Source organism: Acipenser ruthenus, chromosome 18 (assembly GCF_902713425.1).
Source record: "Acipenser ruthenus chromosome 18, fAciRut3.2 maternal haplotype, whole genome shotgun sequence".
Lineage (NCBI taxonomy): Eukaryota > Metazoa > Chordata > Actinopteri > Acipenseriformes > Acipenseridae > Acipenser > Acipenser ruthenus.
The window spans coordinates 30625723-30649881 of record NC_081206.1 but is presented as its reverse complement, the minus strand read 5'-3'; the positions used below and the strand labels follow the sequence as shown (position 1 = coordinate 30649881).

Here is a 24159-nt window from a genome sequence, read left to right as displayed (position 1 = left end):
AATGTTGCTTCTGTTTGCCCTGTAAGATACCTATGCAGGTGTCACTTTTATTCTGCATCATTCTTGGATTTGTAAAATGTGTATTTTGTCACACATACCTTATCAATCTGGCCAAATATGACAATGATGTGAAGACAGCACTTGATCCCTGTTCAGAATGACTCAAAAACCCTCAACACTGATTAAATATATTGTATTTTTATTAACAGTAATGCATTTATATACAATATACATTATAGACACAGACTTTCCAGGTAGTCAATTATTTACAATAGTTATTCTTCCATAGGTCAGAATGTCACAAGTTTACCTGCTTGTAAATAGTTCCTGCAAAACCATTTCAATCTCCTGTGCAATTTGTCAAAAAAAACAAACAACAAAAAAAAAAAAAAAACAATTGTACAAAGATGTTTACAATGTGTAATGATTTCCTGTCCCTTTACCGCACATTAAGTTAATGTGCAGCTCACTGCAGTTTCAAGCACATTGTTTTAGTGTTTTAGTTGTATAAAGTGTGGTCCACTGCCTTTTTTGGTCCACACACTCACTGCTTTTTCTTCAATAAAAAAACCCTAAAATTTAAAATATAAATTATAAAGTTCTAGGTGTGACTAATTAATATATGTTTAACAAGTTACAATAGTTAAAAAATACATTTAGTGTAATTCATTGGCATGATTTTACATTTTAGCATCAATATTTCATGACTTCAGAGTGAAGATGCCTTTCAATACTTCCTTTGCATAATAACATTTCTGGCAACGTTAGGCTGGTTTCACAACCTAATTCACAACCGCACAATAATCTTCAGTGAGCTCTTCCCTTCGATTTCTGTCCCATCGTTTCAAGGGAGAACTTGTCTAAGCTGCAGCTGATGTAAAATCAGTTTTATAATTGCTATGCCTGCATGAGAAATTCTCCCTCGCTATGCAAACCCTGTCAGTGTTAGCAATGCTGGGATTCTCTATGGTCAAGCAGCAGAAGTGAATGAATGCTGCTGGTAGATCAGTCATGCAGCGTTTGGAGACAGACTACACATGGTAAGACATCTATTCTTTACTTGTTAAAAATGGAAATCTGTCCAATCCAACATCTGCAAATTAAAATGCAGTACATAAAACAAAACAAACAAACACTGTAGACATGCGATCCAAGTCTTGACAAGGTTGTCATGGATACCAAGCATCAACATTGTGTCGTCATCCTGCATCGTGCTGGACAAAAAATCATATCAAGTGTTTGTTAAAAAATACAAGTGTTACCTCCATGAAGTAAAAATATTGAAAATATTCTGGGTTTGCCTGTAGCCAAAAACAACAACATTCATTTATAGTTTTGTTTACAGGAAGTAGAAGATTTAATTAAAAAAAAAAAAAAAAACTTCATAAATACAGATGCATCTTATTGGATTGCTTTTCATTTGACACGGGATCCATTCCAGAACTACCTAGATTGAAAATGTATAGCTACCTAGAAATATCCAGCTAAGACCAGCCGCTGCTCCTCAACCCTTACCTGAATACAGTGTTTTATATGTAAAATAAAAAAAACAACTGGTCTGTTTTTTTTGACAGAGACTGGCTGATTGCCTGTCCCCAGCCTCAGTGGTACATAAGTACCACTAGATGGCGCCACCCCTTTGTAATTTTAAGAGGGAGTTTGTCGTCTTGATAAAGCTTAGTTAATACAAGCTATTCACTCTATCAATCATTGTAGAATAGTTCATCTCCTTTCTTTTTATTCAGTTTTTTGAAAGTTGATTTGGGTCACTGCTACTGTAAAGTTTTGGCATAAAGTAACCCTTAGCAGGGATGGAAATGAGACTCCCATTGCATAGCAGTTTGATCCATTCCTGGTTTTACTATCTGTTTAATAAGACGCACCTGAGCTTGTTACCTATACACCGTGGCTAATCAAGTTTGTATTAAAACCTTGAATGGGTGAAGCTGCTATGCAATAGGAGTCTTATTACCATCTCTGCTTAGCAAATAAGCTTAGTCTTATTTGTTGATCCTAGTGATCCTACTCACTCATGAACGAGATTTGCACTTCTCTACAGTACAGCTTTGCAGCTGGTTTATCAATTTGATGGGAAATGACAGAGAAACACCAATTGATGTATATAAATCCCATGCAAGAATTATACCTGGGAACATTAAGATCTAAGTGTACAGTAAGTACCCAGCAACAGCTGAGGGGCATGTTATTGTATTCACTTTTAACCCAGTGGCCTGATGACAGAATGCACATGTTTTCAGTTTTTATTTTTTTAACAACCAAGTTCCTGGTAAGTACAGGTTTACATGTTTGTAAAGCCTTTCAAATGAAAATAAGTAAAATGATACTGCGTCTTTTCATTAAAAAAAGAATGCACAAAATCATAAATTCTCTATCTAGGTGTGTTTTTTTTATATATTACAAAACATAAAAAAGAATAGACTTTTGCAGTTTTCACAAGGGTTGGGGAATTGAAAATTGTTTAGAAAGAGAAAGTTTTCAGTCATCTCAAATATACTTTTTATAACTTCCGAGCTCGGTCTCTCGCGATGTGTAGCACATCTTCCCGGGCAAGTCAATGGGTGTCCGTTGCAGCGGAGGGGGGCGGAACCTCTTAAACGTATCTGCTTGTGAAAAGTTATTCAGTCCTTCATCCGCTATAGCGTTCCTGCAGCTCAGCACTCAACGAGGAATGCACCATTTCTTAAAAGTGCTGAGAAGATTACCAACATCATTACTCTGACTGGAAAATAAATACTGGAGAAAAGATGCTTTGTGTCCCCCTGGTGGCACTTCAGTTACCTGCGAGGAGGTTGACACCTATGGGGGAGGGGGGGACACAACACATTAGAATGAAGGTTGCTTGTCTGTGTTATTAGAACAGATATGAATGGAGTTTGTGTGCAGTGACTGTACACTTACGTGTCGCAGTCTTTTGTTTTCTGTTTTTCTTTTCTTCTCCTCCCCTTCTTCGATTTTCTCCTGTAATTAAACAAGGCGTGTTAGTACCAGACAAATCCCTCACCACAGATTTAAACAGCACACCACAGGAGTCAGTACTATAACATTTCTAACAAATATCCGCGCGTGGTTTCATCAAAATCGGATAAGTGGTTTCCCAAGATATAGCTTAGGCAATCAAGTGTGACACTACCAGGTGAGCAGCATGCACAGTATGGGGAAGAGTGAGTTGAAACTCATCCGGTGGTTCCCAGGATGTGTTAGACCTGTGTATGTTTTATCCTAGTTGCCAGGACATTAACCTTATTAATTCCCATATGAAAATCCCATTATAAACCCACAACATAAAGAACTCCTGTATGAAAAATAGAAAGGAAATCTATTTACCTTTCATTTTTAAAGGTGTCCTTTCTGGGTCTGGGAACAAGAACAAAAAATATACCAGTGAAAATATTAGATGGCTATTAGACTACAGGGATTATTATTATTATTATTATTATTATTATTATTATTATTATTATTATTATTATTATTAACCACAAAGGAACAGGAAAAAATAGTTTCTTACCTACATTCACATCTCTGATGCTCAATAAATGTCATTTCAACATACTCCCGTCGCTCAGCTGGCTTGATTTTCAAGAGCTGATAAGAAAGAAAGAGAAATCAGAATTCCTCAGCTCATGTGACTTCACCCCATTCGAACCCTTACCAAAGTGGAGCCTGTGATATGGATGGGGCTGACTGAAGCCTCATTTCAAGGTTAGGTAAAGTCTCTGCACCCTCACCACCAGGATCGCACACATTGTATTACCACACACTTCCTTGAGAGCGGAGATCCTTTAGCGTGACCCCAGATTAGACCACAGGATCACACACTGTCCCCTAGCACAGCGTTCGGGGTGTGCATTTCATTTATACAACATTCTTATTAAATAAGACAAACACTCCATCTTTTACTGCAGCATGCTCTACTACATCATTAAAACAGAACTGGATTCTGCAATAGGATTCCCTGCACTGTGACGTGTCCAGAGCCACTCATGTCATACTGCTATCAGCAGCTGCAGAGTCTTTGTTCCAGAGGAATGTTAAACATCTTTTTAATTCTGGGAAAATATGTTGAGGACTGAGCAGAGCGAATCTGACTTTGTTAATGCAGATTCCATACCCCCCCCCCACAGAAGTTTAATTAAAGTTTCCTACACATAGAAGTGCTATTGTTTGGAAAGTTTGAAAATATTGATGTATTCATGAGTCTAACCTGCTTGGATCCTGTGCTAACTGCAGTGTGATGCAATGTGTCTAAATGGGCTTTCTATAATCCAAACGGCGGCAGTACTGCATCCCATCCTGTAATGTCAAGTAAATCCACCTGATTTTAATACTGACATTGAGGTTTTAGGGTTAGTATGAAGAGCAGAAAAAAACACATCTCTAAAAACAGTTTCAGGAACCCCAAACAGAAGCAGCGTGGCGCGCTGTTGCAGGCCGCGCGGGCGTGTCTTACTTGCATGGTAACGTTGTAGGTATCTGTGGGCACGCACTCCAAGTTCTCGTCCCCGCAGCACCCGGCACAGCGCCACAGCGGCACGCAGGCAGGGCTGAAGATGTGCTCCACTTCAGCAGGGTACTCCTGCACCACCTCCACCAGCTTCTCAATGGTGCGGCAGAAACTCCGACCCCACACCTCCCCGAAGAGCATCACTGCAACACACACACAGCAGCGGGGTTACCATAGGACTCCAGGTACACTGGCACAGGTCAGGCTTTTTAACTGACTCACACCCCAATGCATTCTGGTAAGTGCAGTCCTTCTGTGAAATGTAACTGAGACAGGTAAAAGGTACCAGAATGCACTGAACTGTCCTGCTGAACATGGAGTCATACGGTCACCCTAAACCACAGCGCTTCAGATATTGAAACACAAGCATATCGACAGATATCTAGTCTGTTAGCTGCCCTTATAAAAGTTTCCCACGATATTTATGTACGGTATTTGTGAAGTTTTACCATGCCTTTCCCATGGTTATATTATGCATTTACCATAGTTTACCCTTATGCCATCCTTAATAATATGGTTTACCATACTTCGCTACTCTTCACAAGGCTTACCTATGTTTTTAGTTAATGAATAACAAACTTACAAGAAATAAGAATGCATGTTACTGTGTGATCTCTGCCCATGACTGAGCTGGGTATGGACTGCAAACAGCATCTGTGACTGTGTGGGACCTCAGGCTTGTACTGTCCTTCAGTGAAAGCATGGTAAATCATAGGTAAGCATTGGAAAGAATAGTGAGGCATGGTAAATCACATTCATAAACATGGCAAACCAGGGTAAACTATGGGAAATGCAGAGTGTAACCATGGGGAAAGTATGGGGGGAAACTGGAAAAATCAAACGCAACAAAACCACGGTAAACTTGTATAAGGGTCCCAGGATTTACTGTATCACTTCTACACCAACCCAACTGCGCAAAATAGCTTATGCAACACATTTTTTTTTAAGGTCTGAAGGGGTTTAAGGTCAGATCCATGCACTGATGTATATCCTGTTTTGCAGAATAAACCTATTTAGGCAACTGGAGCATTTCCTGTTTTCTGTTATGCATGGAAGTATTACTGATAATATCAATGTGACCCTGTAATAACTGTTTTGAAAACATCAGCATAACCCAAAGAGGTTAAGCCAGCAGTCCCCCTGGAATTGCAGTTTCACAATGAGTTTGAAAACACTGCGGCGGGATGGAGTGATAATCTACTAGGTTTGCGTATACAGAACTGGACAACAGTGAGGCTAGTGGGAGTGCGATGAAGGTGAAACTTTGTTAGTGGTTTCCAATCCAGACAACTAGGTGAGAGAATGGAGCTCAATATCCTGGAGGCAGTGACCCCCCTAAGCCTTAAATCCTCGTGACGCCACGCTGGATGAAGTACAAAAGACGTATAGAGAGAGTTTTAGACAGCAGCGGTCAGGCCAGGAAGGACGTTTTTAATGTCTAAGCAAACAGCGTCTGTTTTGCTTATTAGTAAAATCTTTGCATGTCAAAGCAGTCTGCCAGAGCTGTGTTTTTTTGTTTTTTTTTACATTAAGCTTCACTGTACAGTATTTACATTCTTCATTTCATACACTCGGCTTGAGACCCAGAATCTAATAAATCCTGACCTCCAGCTTTGACACTTCAAACACTTATTTTTTTTATTAGTATTACTTTTACTGACTGGCATGCAACAGCATTCTAATAGTGTGCTGGCATGCCTGTCATTAAAATATGAATACAGCATTTCATTAGTACTTAAAAAAAAAAAGAATAATGGAAATGGCTCTATTCTTAATCTAAAGTACCATTAACAATGAAGTACTATTTCCCCTTATAAAAATGATCACAGTACATTTGCAAGGCCATTTTACAGTTTTGCATGGATTTCCCATTGTTAACTATTATTATTTTACAATGTTTTGATTCGCTTTTGCTTTACCACAGTAAACTTCTGGTTTTTTTCATGGTGGGTTTATATGTAGGCAGAATTAAATGAAGTTCTCTTGGGATAAAGTGACTGTACATTTCTTTCAATACAAGCACTGTATGCTACACCTTTTGGTTTCTTGCTGTGGGAGTGAAAATGTACAGTATGTGCTTTGGCCAAATTGCTCCACATTTTTCATAGTGTAACTGATCCTGCCTATCATTATATTGTGCAACGCTGTTTCAAGAAGCATGTCTATCATGCGCACCACTGAAAGACCAATGTGGACAAGCTTAAACATTCTCAAACAAGGCCTTCTGATACCCTGCTTTGTTTGGAACATTGACCCACTGTAAATAGATACAGATCAGCACTCTTATCACACATAATACAATGAACGTGTGTCATATATTTGAAATGAACTTACCTTCAGAAGTACCGTTTGCTCTAGAAGAAGTCTGTAACAAGAAAAAAAACAAAAACAACAGTAAATGATAACCACTTTCTTTTACTGGAAGCCCATTGTGATACACGCCCTCTAGTGGCACTAAAGCATAAAACATTTTGATAGGAGTTAGAATTGGAATGGATCCCTTGAAATCAGCCAGGTTCACACATATTTTATTTAACAAGCCACCCCCCCCCCCCCCCCCCTTTTTAGGTTAAAAAGCTTTTCTTTATTGTATATATTTTTATGGACTTATTTCCTCTTATGCAATGTTTTTTTCCTCTGCAAACTCCCACGGCAGCATTATAAATAATAAAATAGAAAGGAAATACATATGACCTCTATAAACTCGAGGGCTAATTGGCACGAAGGTAGTGCACATTTCCTCTTCCCAGAGCTTCCATAAAAAGCTGCCACTTTCCACTATATTTCACTGCACTTGTGTGCTTATTGCCCATACTTGGCTTCCTTGACCCATGAGTAATCCTCGTTCTTATTACACAGTTTTTCATGGTGAACCTGAATGGAAATGTTGCAGCTGTACCCACACACATAGAGTGCTGCACGATGCACACTGGGATTGGCTGAGATTAGCCATGATCTCTAATGCTTGCATGTTATTCTCCATGCTTGCCAGTGCTCCCTCATGCTTTCACGTTATTAAGATTTATCCAATAGTATCACTCAGTAACATTTATAGAAGTGATCATTAGCAGGTTGTCAGTAGTTAGGGTTAGGGTTAGGGTTAGGGGTGCGAGAGAAAATCTGTTGTCCCTCTCAATACACGGGCTACACACTCTTATTAACTCTATTTTTTCAAAAGAATTATCTTTGAGTCACTTTTTCTATGTTGATCAATATGATGAAAAAGCATGCTTTTTAAAAATGGGTGAAGGTAAGGAAAAGGGATTTATTTCAAGGGAATCATATTTGTATTTTACAGAGGGTTGATTGAAATATAGTTCAAATGAAAGAGGCTTGTAATAAGACCCAGATTACGAGTGTAGTGTATAATACTGGTAAGCTGTATTTAAAAAAAGAGGACATTTAAAAGGGCACAGAAATGTATACTTTGACTTGAAGCAGTTCTATGGTAACCCCGTTGCTGAAAAGCATTTTTTTTTGTTCAACTCTTACAGGATTTCCAACGAGCAGAAAGGTTGCATACATCTTAAATCATTCTGGGAATGACTAGAATTCAATTGAAAGCATTTCAAATGTTCCCTTTCATTAAAGGGTGGCTTGTAGTCACTGTCTGGCTGCTATCTCCCTCTTTCCCTGACCTTTTCCAGGGCAGCCTGGTAAATTCCAGTCGGATTAGGTGGCTGGCACAACCCTTTATATCTGAAAGTGGCTCAAGGAGTAGCTCAGACTACACAGCAGATAAACGTGGAGCGTGGGAAGATAACAAACAGCTAGCGACGAATAACATGCGAAGAAGACTTTGCAGTGTGGAGACCACCAGCATGAGGAAAGCTTATCTGAGTACATACATCAGGTAGAAATGTTAAGAGGGGCTGATTCAGCAATGCATTAAAATAACAGGGTGAAGGATCTCCAGATTTCGTTAAGGGTACCACAGCTCTCATTACTATCTAAAGCCGGTGCTTTCACAAGCTAGGGGCTGCTCACCAAGTGTTTGGATTGCACTTAAATGTCAAGGATTTTATTTGACATGAATCTGCTGCTCCCACGGTGCCACTCCCATTCTTTACACAACTGATCTTCAGCCTACTTCTGTCTCGTCTCCGAGAGGATATATGCAATACATTTTTTTGCAGTGATAGTATATTGAAACAGAAAACAAATCTATGTGGCTTGATGCACTAGTCTTTCGTCTCTGTGGCTTCAGTCACAAGGTGGACTCGTTTTAGCCCTAAGTACTCAATAGCACAAAAAGCACCAAACAATTCAGCACAGTAGCCAGTGGACACCTTTGGGGGCAGAAAAGAAGACGAGGAAACAGTATGGAGAAGAAGGAGGACCCTGCAGGGCAGACTGAAGGCAGGACTGCAGGGAATGTGGGATAGGGAATATAGAGAAGACATCGGCACCAAGCCTCATCGGAATAAGCACAAACAAATGCAAATGGGGCTTGGGGTCAAAAGAGAGGCAGCTTTAAATGCACACATACCAGTTTGCAGTCTGGATTGAATCACTGGCTCGGTGATGGCAGTACATCCAAACAGCCTTGTTTGCATAGCTACACCAAAGGAAAGCCATCCCACTGGTTCTCTTGCTCTGATAACAGATCATTTGTGACATACTGGGTGCGTTAAGTAACGGAGCGGCTCACAGTGAGAATTGCTCCACTCACTCGGATCACTGATGACACCTGCTCTGTAGCGCTCCGAGCTGCTCAGGAGGAGCGGAACTAAGCATGACGTGAAGTGGGTTCTTTATCGTTTTAATCTCTACTTTCGCTCTTTTGTTCTTAACAGCCAGTTTCTTAATGTTTTGGGATTGTTCCATACCTTTCTCAAGGGAATTTCTGTTTGAAACCAAACAGTGGAAAAAGGCCAAAGTTTCCACTGGTTGCCAGGCAGTCACAAATGTCACAACCACTCCACCCCCCTACTTCCCTGCCTTACTGTCTCTACCAGCGTGTCTGACCTCGCCAACAAGGACATATTCCCACCAGTCTCCCAAGAGGAGTTAAGCTTTCTTATACACAGGACGGCTCATAAAACAACTGGTTTTAAAAATGTTGTGCAGAGCCTTTCAGGACTTCCTACAGACCGTACAACTGACTGGAAAGCTTTGAAAATACTCACAGGACAGACTTGCACTACTGCATGTGTTGCACACTATAGTACCAGGCACAACTTTGTATGTACTTGCATATATCCCAGTAAATCAATATGAAATCAATCATTAAGAATACAAAAACAACTTGTTGACTGACTCCAGTGCTATCACTCCTGAACTACTGGCAGCTCTGCTGTCTAAGACAATGTCCATGCCACAGAATGTGTTGCTCCTGGTCTGACACCAGTATAGATTAGGAGAACAGAAACAGATAAAGCCGATTTAAGATACCCATCCAAAACACATTAATAGAGGATCATACCTCCAAGTTCATGCACAGCCTTTTCTAATTCCCTTAACTTCACACATATTTCTTCACACATACCGGTGGTGACTCTGGGTATGTCTGCAATGCAGTTAGAATGGCTTCCAGACCAGGGGAGGAACAGGTTAACAGCACGCCCCTTTTTGAAAGAGCCATCAGCGATGAGCCTGGTAAGGTCTGTGGGTTCTGTACACTTTCCAGGGAGCCTGTTTTGTTGAAGGTTCCCTGGCAGATTTACGCACCATGACCCCTTTAATAAAACGAGCTTACATAACTGTGTAAACAGGGAGCCCTAAGACAGATAAATTCAGTCTGTATATTCTGATAACATGATGCGTCAGTGGAATGAAAAGTCAGTACAAAGCTACGTTATGATGACTGATAACATAGCTTATGAACTGTACTCATTACTGTGTGAGAGGGTATTTTGCATGGCCGCTTTTATCTGGCTAGCTTTAGAATAAACACAGTTATTAATGCTGTGCTAGTCATAGAGGTCACCAAGGCAGCTAATTACTAATGAGCACGCTACATTTCTTTGTGTAAATAAATCAAAGTGCCGACAACCAGCATGTAGGAAAGAAAACCCAACCTGCGCTGGTAGCTCAGAAAAAGGCAGACACTGAATATACAACGTGTTTGTTTATCTGGCTGCTAGTTTAACATGTAAACTCTGAGGGTCAGAGGGGAATTCTGGGAATTTTGTGCATAGGCACTTTTTAACTTTCCATGCAGCATTCAACATACAGTGGATGGGAAATAGTGGTTAACCACTGAGTGGGTTTGTGATGACAGACTGTGATATTGGATTGTACAATGTGAACACACTCATGAGCGCTGTGACCCAGCATAATGTAAGTACAGTATGTCTTTACAGGGCTCACTGACTACATTTGGCTGGGAGGGACACCGGAATTGCCCACCCCTGGGCTAGAGGATCTTCAGTTCATTCAGGATCAGTGTGTGAGTCAAAAACGAACGGTCTGGCTGCAGCCTGGGTGTAAAAAATGTGCTTAGACATTTCCATTAAAATTGGTTCCATACCAGCTTCCAATATACAGCAATTGTTATGAATACAAAGTCTGTATGCAGAACAATGAATAACACATAAGTATTTGGAAAATTGCTGTTCATTTCCTCCAATTTTCTGTTATGACGAAGATAAAAATCCATCGTCCATTCCCTTTATTTCTTACAAATGGTGCAGACACAAAGCAAATTTTAAGGGACTGCTAGGGCTGGATAGGGTATGAAGAGATAAGACGTTTAAATTGTATATCGATTTATGTTTATCTTATACTAACATATTTGTATATTTTACCGGATATGGCCCATAGTTTATCACCTTCTTTGGTACTGGTACATTACCAGATGTTTTGTCATCAAATCTGGAATATGAAGAGGTCAGTACTCTGTCAGTCTTTCAGTATGAACAACTAGGGCTAAAATGATACCCCAATGAGAAACTCTGTACATCCTGACCTGTCCTGGGATCTCCACCTTATAAGTGACATGGTATTATTTTCATACAAACTGACACTACAGAGCCTGGAATAAAAGGTCCTCTTTTTCAGACTTTTTCAGTCCTCGAACCAGTTGATTTCCTTTGATTTCAATGCAAAGACTTTCTCTCTAGTTCCTGAAAGAGAGACAGTCTGCAGCCGCAGCGCGGTGGGGGTCAGCTTCAGCAACAAAGCACACAAAGCTCTGCTGACGTCCGAGGGCGCCCGGCTTTCTTGTTTTTCCAGAAAGCCCTCGGGACTGCGACAACCAGCATTTTCTGTGTCTTCCGGAAGTACATGGCACTTATCACGAAATGATCAGGGGTTGGGAATACCTGGGAACCTCAACACAACTCCAACAAAGACTCTGTTCATTGCGATCACAAACTAGTCCAAATGATGTAATCTAGTGCTAGTTAACTCTTAATGCTCGTACAGTGGAGAAACTGCCAAGATACAACAAATAAATAAATAGAGAATGGGATTTTATTTTTGCATTTGCATATGAACTGGTTTTACAGAGATCTAAAGTCTTATTAGACAAATTCAGATTCACTGGGACTTACAGGAGGTCTCCAAGCTGCTACAGCTAACCTATATTTGAAGTTGGCACATCCAGCTTGTTTTCAAGGGAGATCCAGGAAACAAAGTAGACAAACATACATTCTCACGCACGTTTCTCTCTAATCAGTGATTGCTTATAATTTGATCAAAAACGTAATTGTGAATAATTTGTCTGACTTTACCCAGTGAAGCTGCATTTCGAATGTCACGCGGTAACTGATTACAGAATTCAGGAGCTCTGCGCATAAAAGATGTCTGGCCTGGCTTTGTCCTCAGAAAGGAATATATTAAGTTTACATTCAGCGTTCCTTCAAATAGAACTCCACTTGCTAACATGGATTGTAAGTATCTTGGACCATCACCATGTCTACATTGGTAAAGCAGAGAGGCAAAACTGCAGTGGTAACAGACCCATGTTAGCATATATCAGAGAGCGAGGAATTGAATCACCACAGCCCAAGTCAAACTATTAAACACAGTGTCCAAGCGATTTTTATGATTTTACTTCTTCTTCTTCTTCTTCTTCTTCTTCTTTCTTGTTATGCAAGAAAAAAGTCATGCTGTGACATTTCGTCACCCCACTTTTACTGTATAAAGAGCTATCTGTAACACCATGTCAAACATTTCCTTCTAAAACTGTGTGGAATTCTATGAGGAAGCTGGAGAGACCCAAGGGAAATCGTGCAGATGTGTAGTTTTATAGTCTGGAATTGGTGCCAGGGCTTTGATGTGTCAGGGCATATAAACAAAGCTTCTAGAAAAACTACCAAGGGGATTTCAAATTTAAATATCTAGAGTCACAGCAGTGGCTGCAGCCAAGGATATATACCCTATAGAGGAGAATAGCTATCAGCGCCATCTAGTGGAAAACACCGGGAAATCTTTATTGTGAGAAAGATACCAATTGTTGACATAACTTTGTTTTGTTCTCCATTTTAAAACTCTACCATGGCAAGAGACTGAGACTGCCTCTGTTCCACCTCCTCACTAGGAGAACTGGAATGGTAGAAACGATTTCTGCTGCCAGCGCTCTCATGTCCCATCTCACGTCATGAACATTAATACACTGTCCAGCACAAATCTAAAATGGCAAGTTCTGATTCTGAAAGGTCGTTTTTTTGGCTTCCAGTTCTCAGACCCATTTCAGACCAGGAGATGAATGCCAAACGTTAGATTAAAAATCATATTGTTGAAATAAAGCAGTTTCCTGACTGACAGATACTCTGTCAACAAACTGTCTCCAGCGCTCAAAGGCTCGGCTCTGTTTTACGTTTCCTTGTCTTACACCCCTTGGTTTTGGGATTAAAACTAGCCATTCGCCGTCAGGTTCATTTGTTATTGTATCTTCATGAAGCCAAGTCCTGATGCCCCAGACGGGAGGATCACTCACACCCTTAACAAAACATGCAATATCTGAGAAAACACATACCCCTATAAGGTGGGGCAGACAATAATGAAATGCCATTGGAGTCCCAGATGGAAATGGTTACCACTCATATAAAATAACATTCAATGTCTTTGATTTTCCTCACTATCCATAACCATGTTACTAGCGAGGTATTGCTTCAGATTGTTTCACATTATACATACAGTACCAGTGCCAGAGACAGAGAGCTTATACGGTGCATGAAGAGGTAATCCGCTAAACCAAGCCTCTTACCAAAGCAGAGCTGTTGTTATACCGAGGTGTCTAATCCCGGGATGCATTGGACATCACTCTTCACTGCTGAATCATGTGCTAGCATAGCTCTCCTGGGAGTCACTCTCTGTATTTAGTTTCTCCTGATGCTTCTGATTCAATAAGCGAGTGTCTCGGTTTTGGACTTCTAATTTCCAGGTCTGGCAATATTCTTGTTACTAGAAAATGTAACACACTGTCAGTCGAGTACAATAGGATACTAGATTATGTGAATTCATTTTTGGGCACAGATTTTTTTTTTATTTTGTATTTGCTGCAATAGTGTGATTCCAGGGTTTCCTTGATTTATTTATCATATCGTGGTCTTTGGATTGATATGTGTCATGTTTTGACCCAACCTATTTTTATTTTTCATCTCATTACCAAGTAAATCTGTCCAACAGACCAAAATTAATTTTTAAGCTATTCTCGCTTGTGTAGATTCTCATGGGTGTCATTTGAAAGTATGTGAGGAGTGTTAAACAGCTCCCACTACACACTCCAGTGTGACACGACAACAGTGACTGTCTACATACCGAATTGTTCCACCTTAGAAATCAGGCAGAGGCTGTCCGTCCATTATTAAACTGGGGGTCCTAATTAAACAGCCACTTGAGAAGACCAAAGCGTCAGCATGAGAGCGGCTGGACGAATTGTGATCGTTGCCAGGTGATGACATCACTCAGCCCTGCTGGCAGGACAGTCTAGGCTCTCATGGGCCTCCCCCCCTGTGAAGTCTCCTCACTCCACTGCTCCAGTGCTCACGCTGCCAGACACTGACAGCACCCCTTTTGTGGTGTACTGGAGCACAGCTCCACATGGGGAGAGGGTGACAGGGATGGAGGGGGCCACCTGTGGCAGTGGTAGGGTTAGTCTTGGGTTCCTTCTTTTACAGCTTTCGTATATTTGGATGGCTCTAACCCAAGTTGTTGTAAGCTTTAAAAAACATTATAGCTAAAATGAACTTGTGAATACATTTTTTTAATTTAAAATGTTGCAAATAAACAACAAATACACGCTACTTTAATACATAATACCACTTGTTATTGCAGCTTGTAAACAATTCCTTTGCATTGCAAGCAGAGAGATTGATGGCGGATTCTATACCGGTGTTGTTTGGTATGGTTCTACAAATCAAGTTTAGCACAATTTAGTTTTTGTCAGCAGCAATGCTTCTCCCTAGAAGAACATGCAAATCTGTCTATCCTCATAAAAGGACAGTGGCCACTAATGAGTTCGTGGAACGAAACGATTTCCAGAATTGGGGAATTAAATGTTTAATAATTGCTTTTCTTAATGAATATCCTGAAAAAACCAAAAGGGAGGACTGAAAGGTATCAGTCTTTAACCCAATTCATTAAGTGCTATTTGCGTTCTTCCAGCTCATTTCCCCCCATGCTCAAAGAAATCCTGCGATAAGGTCTGAGTAATTGTCAGCCCTATTACAGTAAATGCTATACTCCCTGTGTAAACCACAGTAAATTACCAACAGATGGGAGATTAAAGGGTTTCAGACTGCAGCCCTGAACACTGCACCTCCGTGCGGGAAAGAACAATTCCTATTTCCTGATTGCAATTGCACCCTCTCCCAGAGGAACAAGTATTACAGCCTTCCTTCAGAGCTGCACAGGCTGCTCTCCCAGAGCAGCGAGTATTACAGCCTTGCTTCAGAGCTGCACAGGCTGCTCTCCCAGAGCAGCGAGTATTACAGCCTTCCTTCAGAGCTGCACAGGCTGCTCTCCCAGAGCAGCGAGTATTACAGCCTTCCTTCAGAGCTGCACAGGCTGCTCTCCCAGAGGAGCGAGTATTACAGCATTCCTTCAGAGCTGCACAGGCTGCTCTCCCAGAGCAGCGAGTATTACAGCCTTCCTTCAGAGCTGCACAGGCTGCTCTCCCAGAGGAGCGAGTATTACAGCCTTCCTTCAGAGCTGCACAGGCTGCTCTCCCAGAGGAGCGAGTATTACAGCCTTCCTTCAGAGCTGCACAGGCCGGGGCTCAGGATGTGCTGCATCTCACCCCTCTCCTGCCACGTCATTTACATTCTGAGCTTGGCATCTGCATTCTGTTTTTAGGTCTTTACCTTTTGGAGTTTAATGCATTGTACTGTTGCCTCACTTGTTAATTTGCCATTCCTAAAAATCGCATACACAAAAAAAAGATATTGGATTCAGGCAAATTAAAGAAACCTTCAATGTGAAATGTGCAATATAACAGCAATGGCACTGCTGTCTATTTAATCAGTGTTAGAGCGAGACAGATTTGCAATTGAGGTTTCTGTGCTTTTTAAAATCCTATCTGGCGCCACAGACATAATATGAAACAGTGTCAGTGTAACATTCCCCAAGGAATAAATATCACAATAGCAGGGTCTGTATCATGGAAAAGTAGGTCATCATTCATGACCAATATCCACAGCATATACACAGTAACATATTATAACAAGAAAATATTAGGGGTAACTCTAGGTTGTCCATTTCAAATATACCAAATGTACACAATTAAAAACTACACAACATCCATTACAATAGGTTGTACACAATCTAGTGCTACTTCTTGTTTTCAATAAGGAAAAGAAAAATGTTGTTCGCGAGCAGCTTTCTCTGCAAGAAGCTACAGCGTGACAAGCGAGTTTGCACTGTAGTGACTGGAATCTTGTCAGTAAGGGAAATGTAAATGAAAGTCACGCCGTATAAACAGAAGCTTTGTCAGTGAATCTGTAATGTGTTCATTGCGTGACATGGGATTGGTAGGCATGTCCCGGAGGTTATCTTCTTTCCCAATATTTGCAGGGGAGATTAACACCTGTTACTCCGGGTAGTCACATGCACTCACTTGTATGAGCTCGGACTGAGAAGAGCTATATATGTCTCGAATGGCGACATATACACACAGCAGTTAGGAATGCAGTCCTAGGCAATTACAGTAACCATATCAATAACTTTTAATCTGATTATTATTATTTACAGTAAAACGTGTTCTGTATTCAGGCTTTATCAGTGTACATGTAAATAGAGTGCATCAGAAATTAGTGATGGTTAGCGATGAAGGAAAAAAGAAAATCAAATGCCCCTTTGTATATGTGTGTGTGTGTGTGTGTGTGTGTTTTAGTACAGGGTATTAATTGAATTGTTCTTGACTCAAACCGGTTCTCCAGTTTCCGAGATATCCTCAATTGAAAAACACTGTGTCATCAGTGGCGCTCACCTGCAGGAACTGGCTGCTTTGTCCAAGGCACTGTAATGCTGTTAATTATAAATAGTTCATCCTAGTAGTAAGGGATAATAGCATGTGGAAGTTGCAGAAGGTCGTTTTAAAGTTTTGTTTTCTGAATGGCTGACCCTAAAGGAAGCACCTGTACTTGAATCACAGCTTCAACACATTAGCAGTGCTATTACACAATACGACCAGTACTTTACACACCACAGACGCGTCTGTATGGAAGCACACGCACTGCCATCAGTTGAATGGGATGCCAACCCTGTGGCAAAACTGGAATGTTGCAGCTTCCAGGCAAATGATTGGATGAGCATGGAGATTGAACTGCTCCCTCACCCCGTAAAAACAGTGAATCCATCCAAGCCAGGATTGAGGCATGTCTGCAAGATATCTGTCTACTTGTCTTAAAATTCAGGATTGCATGTTCTAGTAGCAATGCAAGTTATAAGATGAACCACCAACCGCATTGCAAGGCCATCTCAAAACCAAAAAAAAATATTTTCTGCTTTACCTCAGTATTAATGTTTAGGTGTTAAAGAACCTGCAGAATTGAAATTGTGTGGTCTTAATTGCCTCAGCATTCTGTATCTGTCTCACAAATAAATTGCCACACCTAAACAGATGGGCATATGCAATCAAATATAATTAGAGAATATAATTAGAGAATATAGAGAATATAATTAGAGAATATAGAGTCAGACAACCTTGGATAAGCATTATCACCCATTGCATAGATTTCTACAGGGCTTCTTCAGTTTACTGGACTGTAAATAATGCATCAGGGACTGTACTTAACAGGACTAAATCTGATACACTCCTACAGGGTCTTATTCTTAGTTTCATTTAGCAATGGGGAAGTAACATTGCTGTTTCTCTCCCTTCACAATAAGACTGAGTAAATGAATGAAGGAGACGCAGCTTGCTTTTGCAATGTCTTTTAAAGAGAAGATGCACCTGTCATTTGGCGACTTGGATTTACGTGTGAATCGGAAAGTCTGCATTGTTTTCAAATGGAAGATGGCCAGCGTTGATACTGGTGTTGTTCCAGAGCAGACAAACAGGTGCTTCCTATCATTTTTTTGGATTACTATCCAGAGAAATGACAGACAGCGGCTCCCTGTAACCTGGAACTGGTCACGCTGTTTTTATCAGCACAAGGCCAAACAGGTGCACCATAACAGGCCTGTTAGACAGTATACCCCTGGGAAAAGTTTGTTATTGGGGAGTCTCAAATTAAGTAGCTCGTCATACACGCAAGTCAACAAAATCCTTGGGAAAAAAAACAAACTAGAGTGATACTGAATAGCCAGAAAGAAACCTATCGATTCACCCACTATTCTAGTAATTGGTATAATGTCCCCCTTTAGTATTCTTTCTCGCATCAGTACGGTTTTGACAGTGAACTTACATGCACCCCAGAGCAATGGGTAGTGGCGGTGGAAATGAACTGTACAGGATCTGTACCGAGGATTAGTGGTACTAGGTAGGGTACAACCCCAGGGGGCACCAAAGTGTAAGGGCATAGTCGATAGCAGTTAATAACGCGTACAATAAAAAAAAAATTAAAAAGCCAATCATTTACAGTTTTTACTGGCTTACAAAACAATGCTATTCTCAAGCTGTTCAGATATGTCATTTTATTACTGACACTACGCCAATAGCATTGGACCAGGATTCCAGACACAACAGCAGTCCTGGAAGTTGGAAACTGACTCATACAGTATTTGCAAACTTATGAAGCCACATCTGTGAGTTGGATAAGTTCTCAAAGAGCCAGCTGGTTGCACATGTGTAATGCTTGTTTCCTTTCATAATGAATACAGCTCTCTTTTAAACCAAGGGATACAAACATGCATCCATTCTTCAGTCCGGTCCTTGAACCCATTTAACAGGGATTTAAATCCCACCAGGTAGCAACCCTTTATGACACCCTTTGACAAGCTGCACCACTATAGCTTCTTGTGGCCGCGCATAGCGTATCCAAACATGGCCAGTGAAGAGCCACTCCTGTGTTATTCAACCCCCAACAGCTGTTATTCCTATGGGGAGCTTTCCTTAACTGTGGCGGTCACTGAGGGGGGCAGAGGTGGGGCTTTTAAGTGAACGTTTTAATGCTGAAGCCATCTCAATTGGCCCCCAGTGTGCTGGCCTGAGTGGGTGGTCTGCAGTGTCAAACATGTGGCCCCTTTCCTGCAAAGCACTGCCTTTATACCTTGCTGCAGTAACACATCAGTTACTGTATTTATCTCTCTGAATAACCATGGATGCAAATGGTACACATTCAAAGAGGATTGTCCTATCAGCTAATGCAATTTGGTGCAGTTATGATTATGCGTACATAAGATTGGGATCAAAAGCACTGCTTACAGGAACAAGCGAAGCATATTGTACTTATTCTGAAAGTCATGAGCTGACTGGGAATTGTGCCCAAAGATCCACCCTTAGTTCTATATTATTAAGGCAACAAAACTTTCACCATCCCTTTAGAACCTCCAGAATACAGTATCCCTGCAGCCTTGCATTATGCATGAATCCTGCATTATGCATGAGGTAGCTTCCCAGTATTAATCAGCTCACATGAATAAGGGCTGGAAGAAAGCTATTCTCTATGTACATCTGCATAAGATACTCGCTCTGCCTGTGTGTAGATCTCGTTTAATCATAATGGCAGGGCGTGAACTGCCTAGACCTGCTCTGGTGGTACTTCCTTACTAGTGTTAGTACTGTACTGTCTGGAACATGAGAAGAGTATTAAGAGTCTCTCCTGCTTTGCCAGCTCCTGCCATATAAATAAGGCAAGGGCTTAAAGTTAACAAAACCAGCAAACTGAACAGTGGATTTGTTTGTATTCTTCGCCATGCTCAGCAGCTATTGCAACAGTTTACTGCCCTCAAACTAAATAAAATACACAATAAGCTCATCAATGTCATGTTTGTACTATGCATCTGGTCCAAAACCAGTATTACTGATCACAATGCTTGGCTGCTTAAAAAGTGGAGAATGCGCTCTTGACAGTTCTGGGAGAAAGATACCTGGCAGATTAAAATTTTGGAAAGTCAAAACTAGGTCACTCCAATGATTGGCACATCTCCAAATAACTGAGGTGCCTATATAAAAAGAACAGCGAATACTGAGCAGGTAGGATATGCAGCATCAAATATTGCAGAGATTTATTTCCACATAAACAGCACGATCTGAAATTATTAGGCAGGTTTCCGAACATCGGGGTGATAATCTCTCATTTTACAGACAGATCACCACTCTATAAATAGCTTATGAAACCAGATCAAGTGTGCCTTGGTTTTAAACAGCATGTATATTGAAACCAGATCAAGTGTGCCTTGGTTTTATACAGCATGTATATTGGGATAACTACAGTAAAGAGGTAAAGCGATGCGATTGTTTAATGCGCCTGCGCAAAGCACCATTGTTGATAACGCATAGCATGAGCACTGCGCGCTATATAACTGTCTTCGATCAAAATGCAAAGTAATGCAAAACTGCACGTTCCACCTGATGACTCAGTAACTTGTGTGGTACAGAAGCCGTTCCACCGCAGCAGTGTAACAGGAGAGTCTGCAGAGAGGAGGAACTGTGCAACTCAAGGGCGCTTTTACAGATTACTGACATATATATATATAATCTAGGAGATCATTCGTTATGTGCAGTCGTGTTAAAAGACTATATATTTTTATATTCACAAAAAGTCATATCAGACAACAGCTATTACCAATTGCTCAATATAAACAGTCGGCTTGTAGCCAAAATGTTGTAAAAATAGACCAAATGAATTACTTGTGCAGTTTCTTCAAATAAAATAAGCCAAGTTATACCACAAAACGTGAAATATCATGTTTGCCTTTGTGTTGTACAGAGTAAGCCATTCATAAAAAAAAGTGCATTGTTTGGGGTTCTCGAATTTCAAACGCAAGGTCGGCCACGTTACTGCTTTAAAAAACTGGTCACGAGACACGACATAGTCTGTACGAGGAGCAGCTTATCAGTGAGACGAGCGCCTGCCAGTTGGGTTTATACCGAAGTAGCGTATATAACCCAATGCGAATATCAACCATAACCAGCACAAAGAAATATTGTCAATTTAACAACTGCATGCAACATATAATCTGACAGAGCCATCATTTTAACAGTGAATGTCAAAAAATAAAAAAAGAGTTTCTTTACCTGAGCAGGTGAAAATTGAATAAGGAGAGCAGCTATCAACTGGATGATGTTCGTAAAAATTCTCATTGCGAGTTTCTCATCCGAGGAAAGGTGACGGAATCGCTTGAAATCCACCAACTGAGGTTGTGAGGTTAACCGCTGCAGACACGATACACTTAAATACAACTACGTGAATTTGCTGTGCAAGTCAGTTTTTCCTATCTCTCCATTCAATAAACTCGTGGTGGGAAAGCAATGGGCACATCGTCACGTCCTACATGAAGCTCCCACTAGTCCGCTGTAAAAAAGATGATTCAGAACACGTCCAGTCAAATTTAAATAAGAATACAGAAACACACCCTGCTCACAAATCTGTTTTTATTTCCCTTAAAAAAACGACTTGATTTAACCTCTCGTTTTAAATCCTTTATATCTTTTATTAGTTTTGTTTTCTTGTGTTTTCTTCTAAAAATTAAAAATAAATCGGAATATTTCAACGTGCAATGTCGATCCTTCGATGACACACGGGAATCAGATCAATTATAAACTGCAAAAAAGTAACCGATTTATTGTAATCAGTTACTGCTTACTGTACGGTTTCTTCTTAAAATGGATTGATATTGCAATTTTTTTTTAAAAAAAAGCATGTCCTTCCTTGGAGAAAATGAAAGAGAAATGCAATTTAACAGCAAACACTCCGTTGTGTTTGGCGGGGTCCACGGTCTAATTGATGTGGATATTCATTCCCTCTGCTTATCCTTCCTTGTGTTCACGGCTATGTAATTCCTTAGCGCTGTTGCATGCCACTAATTTGACTACTTCTCCAACTTGAGTAAACTCCTCCTCCTCCTCCTCCTCCTCCTCCTCCTCCTCCTCTCTCTCTCTCTCTCTCTCTCTCTCTCTCTCTCTCTCTCTCTCTCTCTCTGCTTCTGGTTTGTCGGGCAGGCTGTCAGCCACCCAAGTCTCTCGCCATGTATAGTAAGTATTCTCTAATCTGGTCCTTGCTTCTTGTGGGCAAAAGTCTAAGGTAACACGGGTTATAATGTGTTGCAAACATCTTGCTAACCAGATACGACTAATAATAAAGCGGGGAAATACTGTTAGCAGGGCAGTTAGTTAGGCGTGATGTCATATACAGTACTATAGTATACAGTACTACAGTCGTTTTTATATTCACTGAGATTTTCCAGTGCGATGAATGCTTTGATCTGAATTAATTATGTCGGTTCGGTTTAGCGAGTGCAAGAATCATATGATAGCACCGTGTCACTTTAAAGTGACCGAGCACGTTCAGGCGTCAGTCAGGGCTTTTGAAAAGGCCCTCGCTGGCAGTCGGGATCACTGGCAGTCGTACATGCGCTAATCCTCGCCACAGGAATGTCTGTCACTCTGTGGGTAACGCTGTGGAAAGTGGGCATCGGCTGATGAATGACACACCTGTCAGTTTCCATCATGCAGCATTCTCATGACCCCTCTCGATTCTACTGTAGTCAAGGGTGTGGGTGGCTTGTTCTATTATTATTATTATTATTATTATTATTATTATTATTATTATTATTATTATTATTATTATTTATTTGCAGACACCCTTATCCAGGGCAACTTACAAATGTTACAAAATATCACAGTACAAAGTATCACATTACAGATAAGAGCAGTAAAGTACAATAAAATCAGTAGCAAAAAAACAGAGAACACAGTAAATAATTACATGTAGAGCGGGTTCGACTAAGAGCAGTTAACTTATGTTCAAACTATTTGCTTATATGAGTAAAGTCCAGTATGAGCACGTAGTAAGTATGATGAATGGTTGAGAATGATTTCAGATAAGAGCAATTACAAAACACGTGAACACGGATACCTATAAGAGTAAAGTCAAACACGAGATACAGGAATTAGTTACAATTAAGAGCAGTAGTAGAATATGGCAAGGTATGGAGCAGTTCAGTGCAAGTGCAAGCTGATGCAAGTACTGGTACAACTGGGTGCCATATAGTCCAGTGTAGTCGAGAATTGTGAGGTTTACAGGTGCTGTCTGAACAGGTGTGTCTGGAGGAGGCGCTGGTAGATGGTCAGGGTAAGAATAAATAAGCAAAACCAACTCTATCAATTGAGCCCATATGTATAGAGTATCTAGGCCAGTTGGCCACTTTGCACAGCTGTTGTGGAACATCATTGCCACAGCGAAGCAGGCGCCACACAAGACTACTACCACTAGTCATAGAGAATAAAGACACCAACGCTTATAATTGTTCTTGCCTTACTCACTTACAGTAATATGGCTCCCATTCGTGGACAATAAAGACGCAGTATGCATACCCTGTTTAAACACATTTTGAGTGGAATTCCGGTTCAGGAATCAAAGTGATGCAAGTCTTTCACAATCGAGTTACATAAAGCAGAGATCCCAGCATCAGTTAAGTAAAGGCACTGCTGAGTTGATCTGGTGCAGGTCACTTTCTGTTTGCAGTAGCACAGGAATGTGAGTAGAGCATTCCTCCCTAACATCGTCCACATTCTTTCTTTGGTGTCAAATGATACTGAAGTCATCCATTCTGTAGAGACCGCACTTAGGGTGGGGGTGTTTATAAACATTTCTATGAACAGGCACCACCCCACCCCACCCCCTGCCCTAGGATTCACTCTGGGTCACGAGTAATTGGAAATAGGTGCTATGCTGAGCTTTGCTTTGATTGTCTAGGCTGCGCTTTGCAGGGATAAGCTTGAGCCGACTGTCTAGGGGTTATGCTAAGGCTAATTCTGTTACTCGTGAATTATGATCAGAATGAACCCCTAGCCTTGAATTTATTCTGAACTATTTCACCTCCTACACATGTGACAAGGAAAATGCCAAGTGCAGAAAACCCTGAGTACTGCATTTTGAATCCTGCTCTGTGGAACTCTGTTTCTGCAGATTTCAAACCCACCCGCCAGCTGATGCAATTTAAAGTGTCAGCCGAAATAACTGAGAATCCCTCTGTAACACACATAGTTTGAAATTAGAATCTACAATTCAGGTAGCGTTCCGGAACCAGTGGAACAAGAACACCAATTGAAACATGCGCTCCTATTTTTTTTTTATTCTGTG

The 24159-nt window shown here is 40.8% G+C and overlaps 2 protein-coding genes across 2 annotated transcripts in view; one reads left to right on the top strand and one right to left on the bottom strand.

Annotated features, from left to right (window-relative positions):
* Positions 1–182: 182 nt before the first annotated feature.
* Positions 183–21863, bottom strand: LOC117416693 (placenta growth factor-like). Its single transcript, XM_034028052.3, has 7 exons — positions 21093–21863; positions 6857–6887; positions 4469–4665; positions 3527–3603; positions 3346–3375; positions 2920–2979; positions 183–2817 (listed from the first exon to the last, which is right to left on the bottom strand). The coding sequence occupies exons 1-7, from the start codon at positions 21156–21158 to the stop codon at positions 2796–2798; spliced, it is 483 nt and encodes a 160-aa protein (XP_033883943.3). The 5' UTR covers positions 21159–21863; the 3' UTR covers positions 183–2795.
* A 135-nt stretch (positions 21864–21998) lies between these two features.
* The window catches only part of LOC117430571 (protein phosphatase 1 regulatory subunit 36-like), a 38725-nt gene continuing 36564 nt past the window's right edge, over positions 21999–24159 (top strand). The window contains exon 1 of the mRNA XM_058991971.1: positions 21999–22049. The gene's annotated coding sequence lies outside the window, so the exon portion shown is untranslated. The remainder of the gene's footprint in view (positions 22050–24159) is intronic.

What these genes read in the sequence shown, in the direction of transcription:
- LOC117416693 (XM_034028052.3), bottom strand. Translation starts at nt 21,158, where the DNA reads ATGAGAATTTTTACGAACATCATCCAGTTGATAGCTGCTCTCCTTATT. An exon ending in CCTACAACGTTACCATGCAA is followed by an intron (nt 3,604 to 4,468) that starts GTAAGACACGCC and finishes CTTTCTTATCAG; the next exon opens with CTCTTGAAAATCAAGCCAGC. An exon ending in CATCAGAGATGTGAATGTAG is followed by an intron (nt 3,376 to 3,526) that starts GTAAGAAACTAT and finishes TCTTGTTCCCAG; the next exon opens with ACCCAGAAAGGACACCTTTA.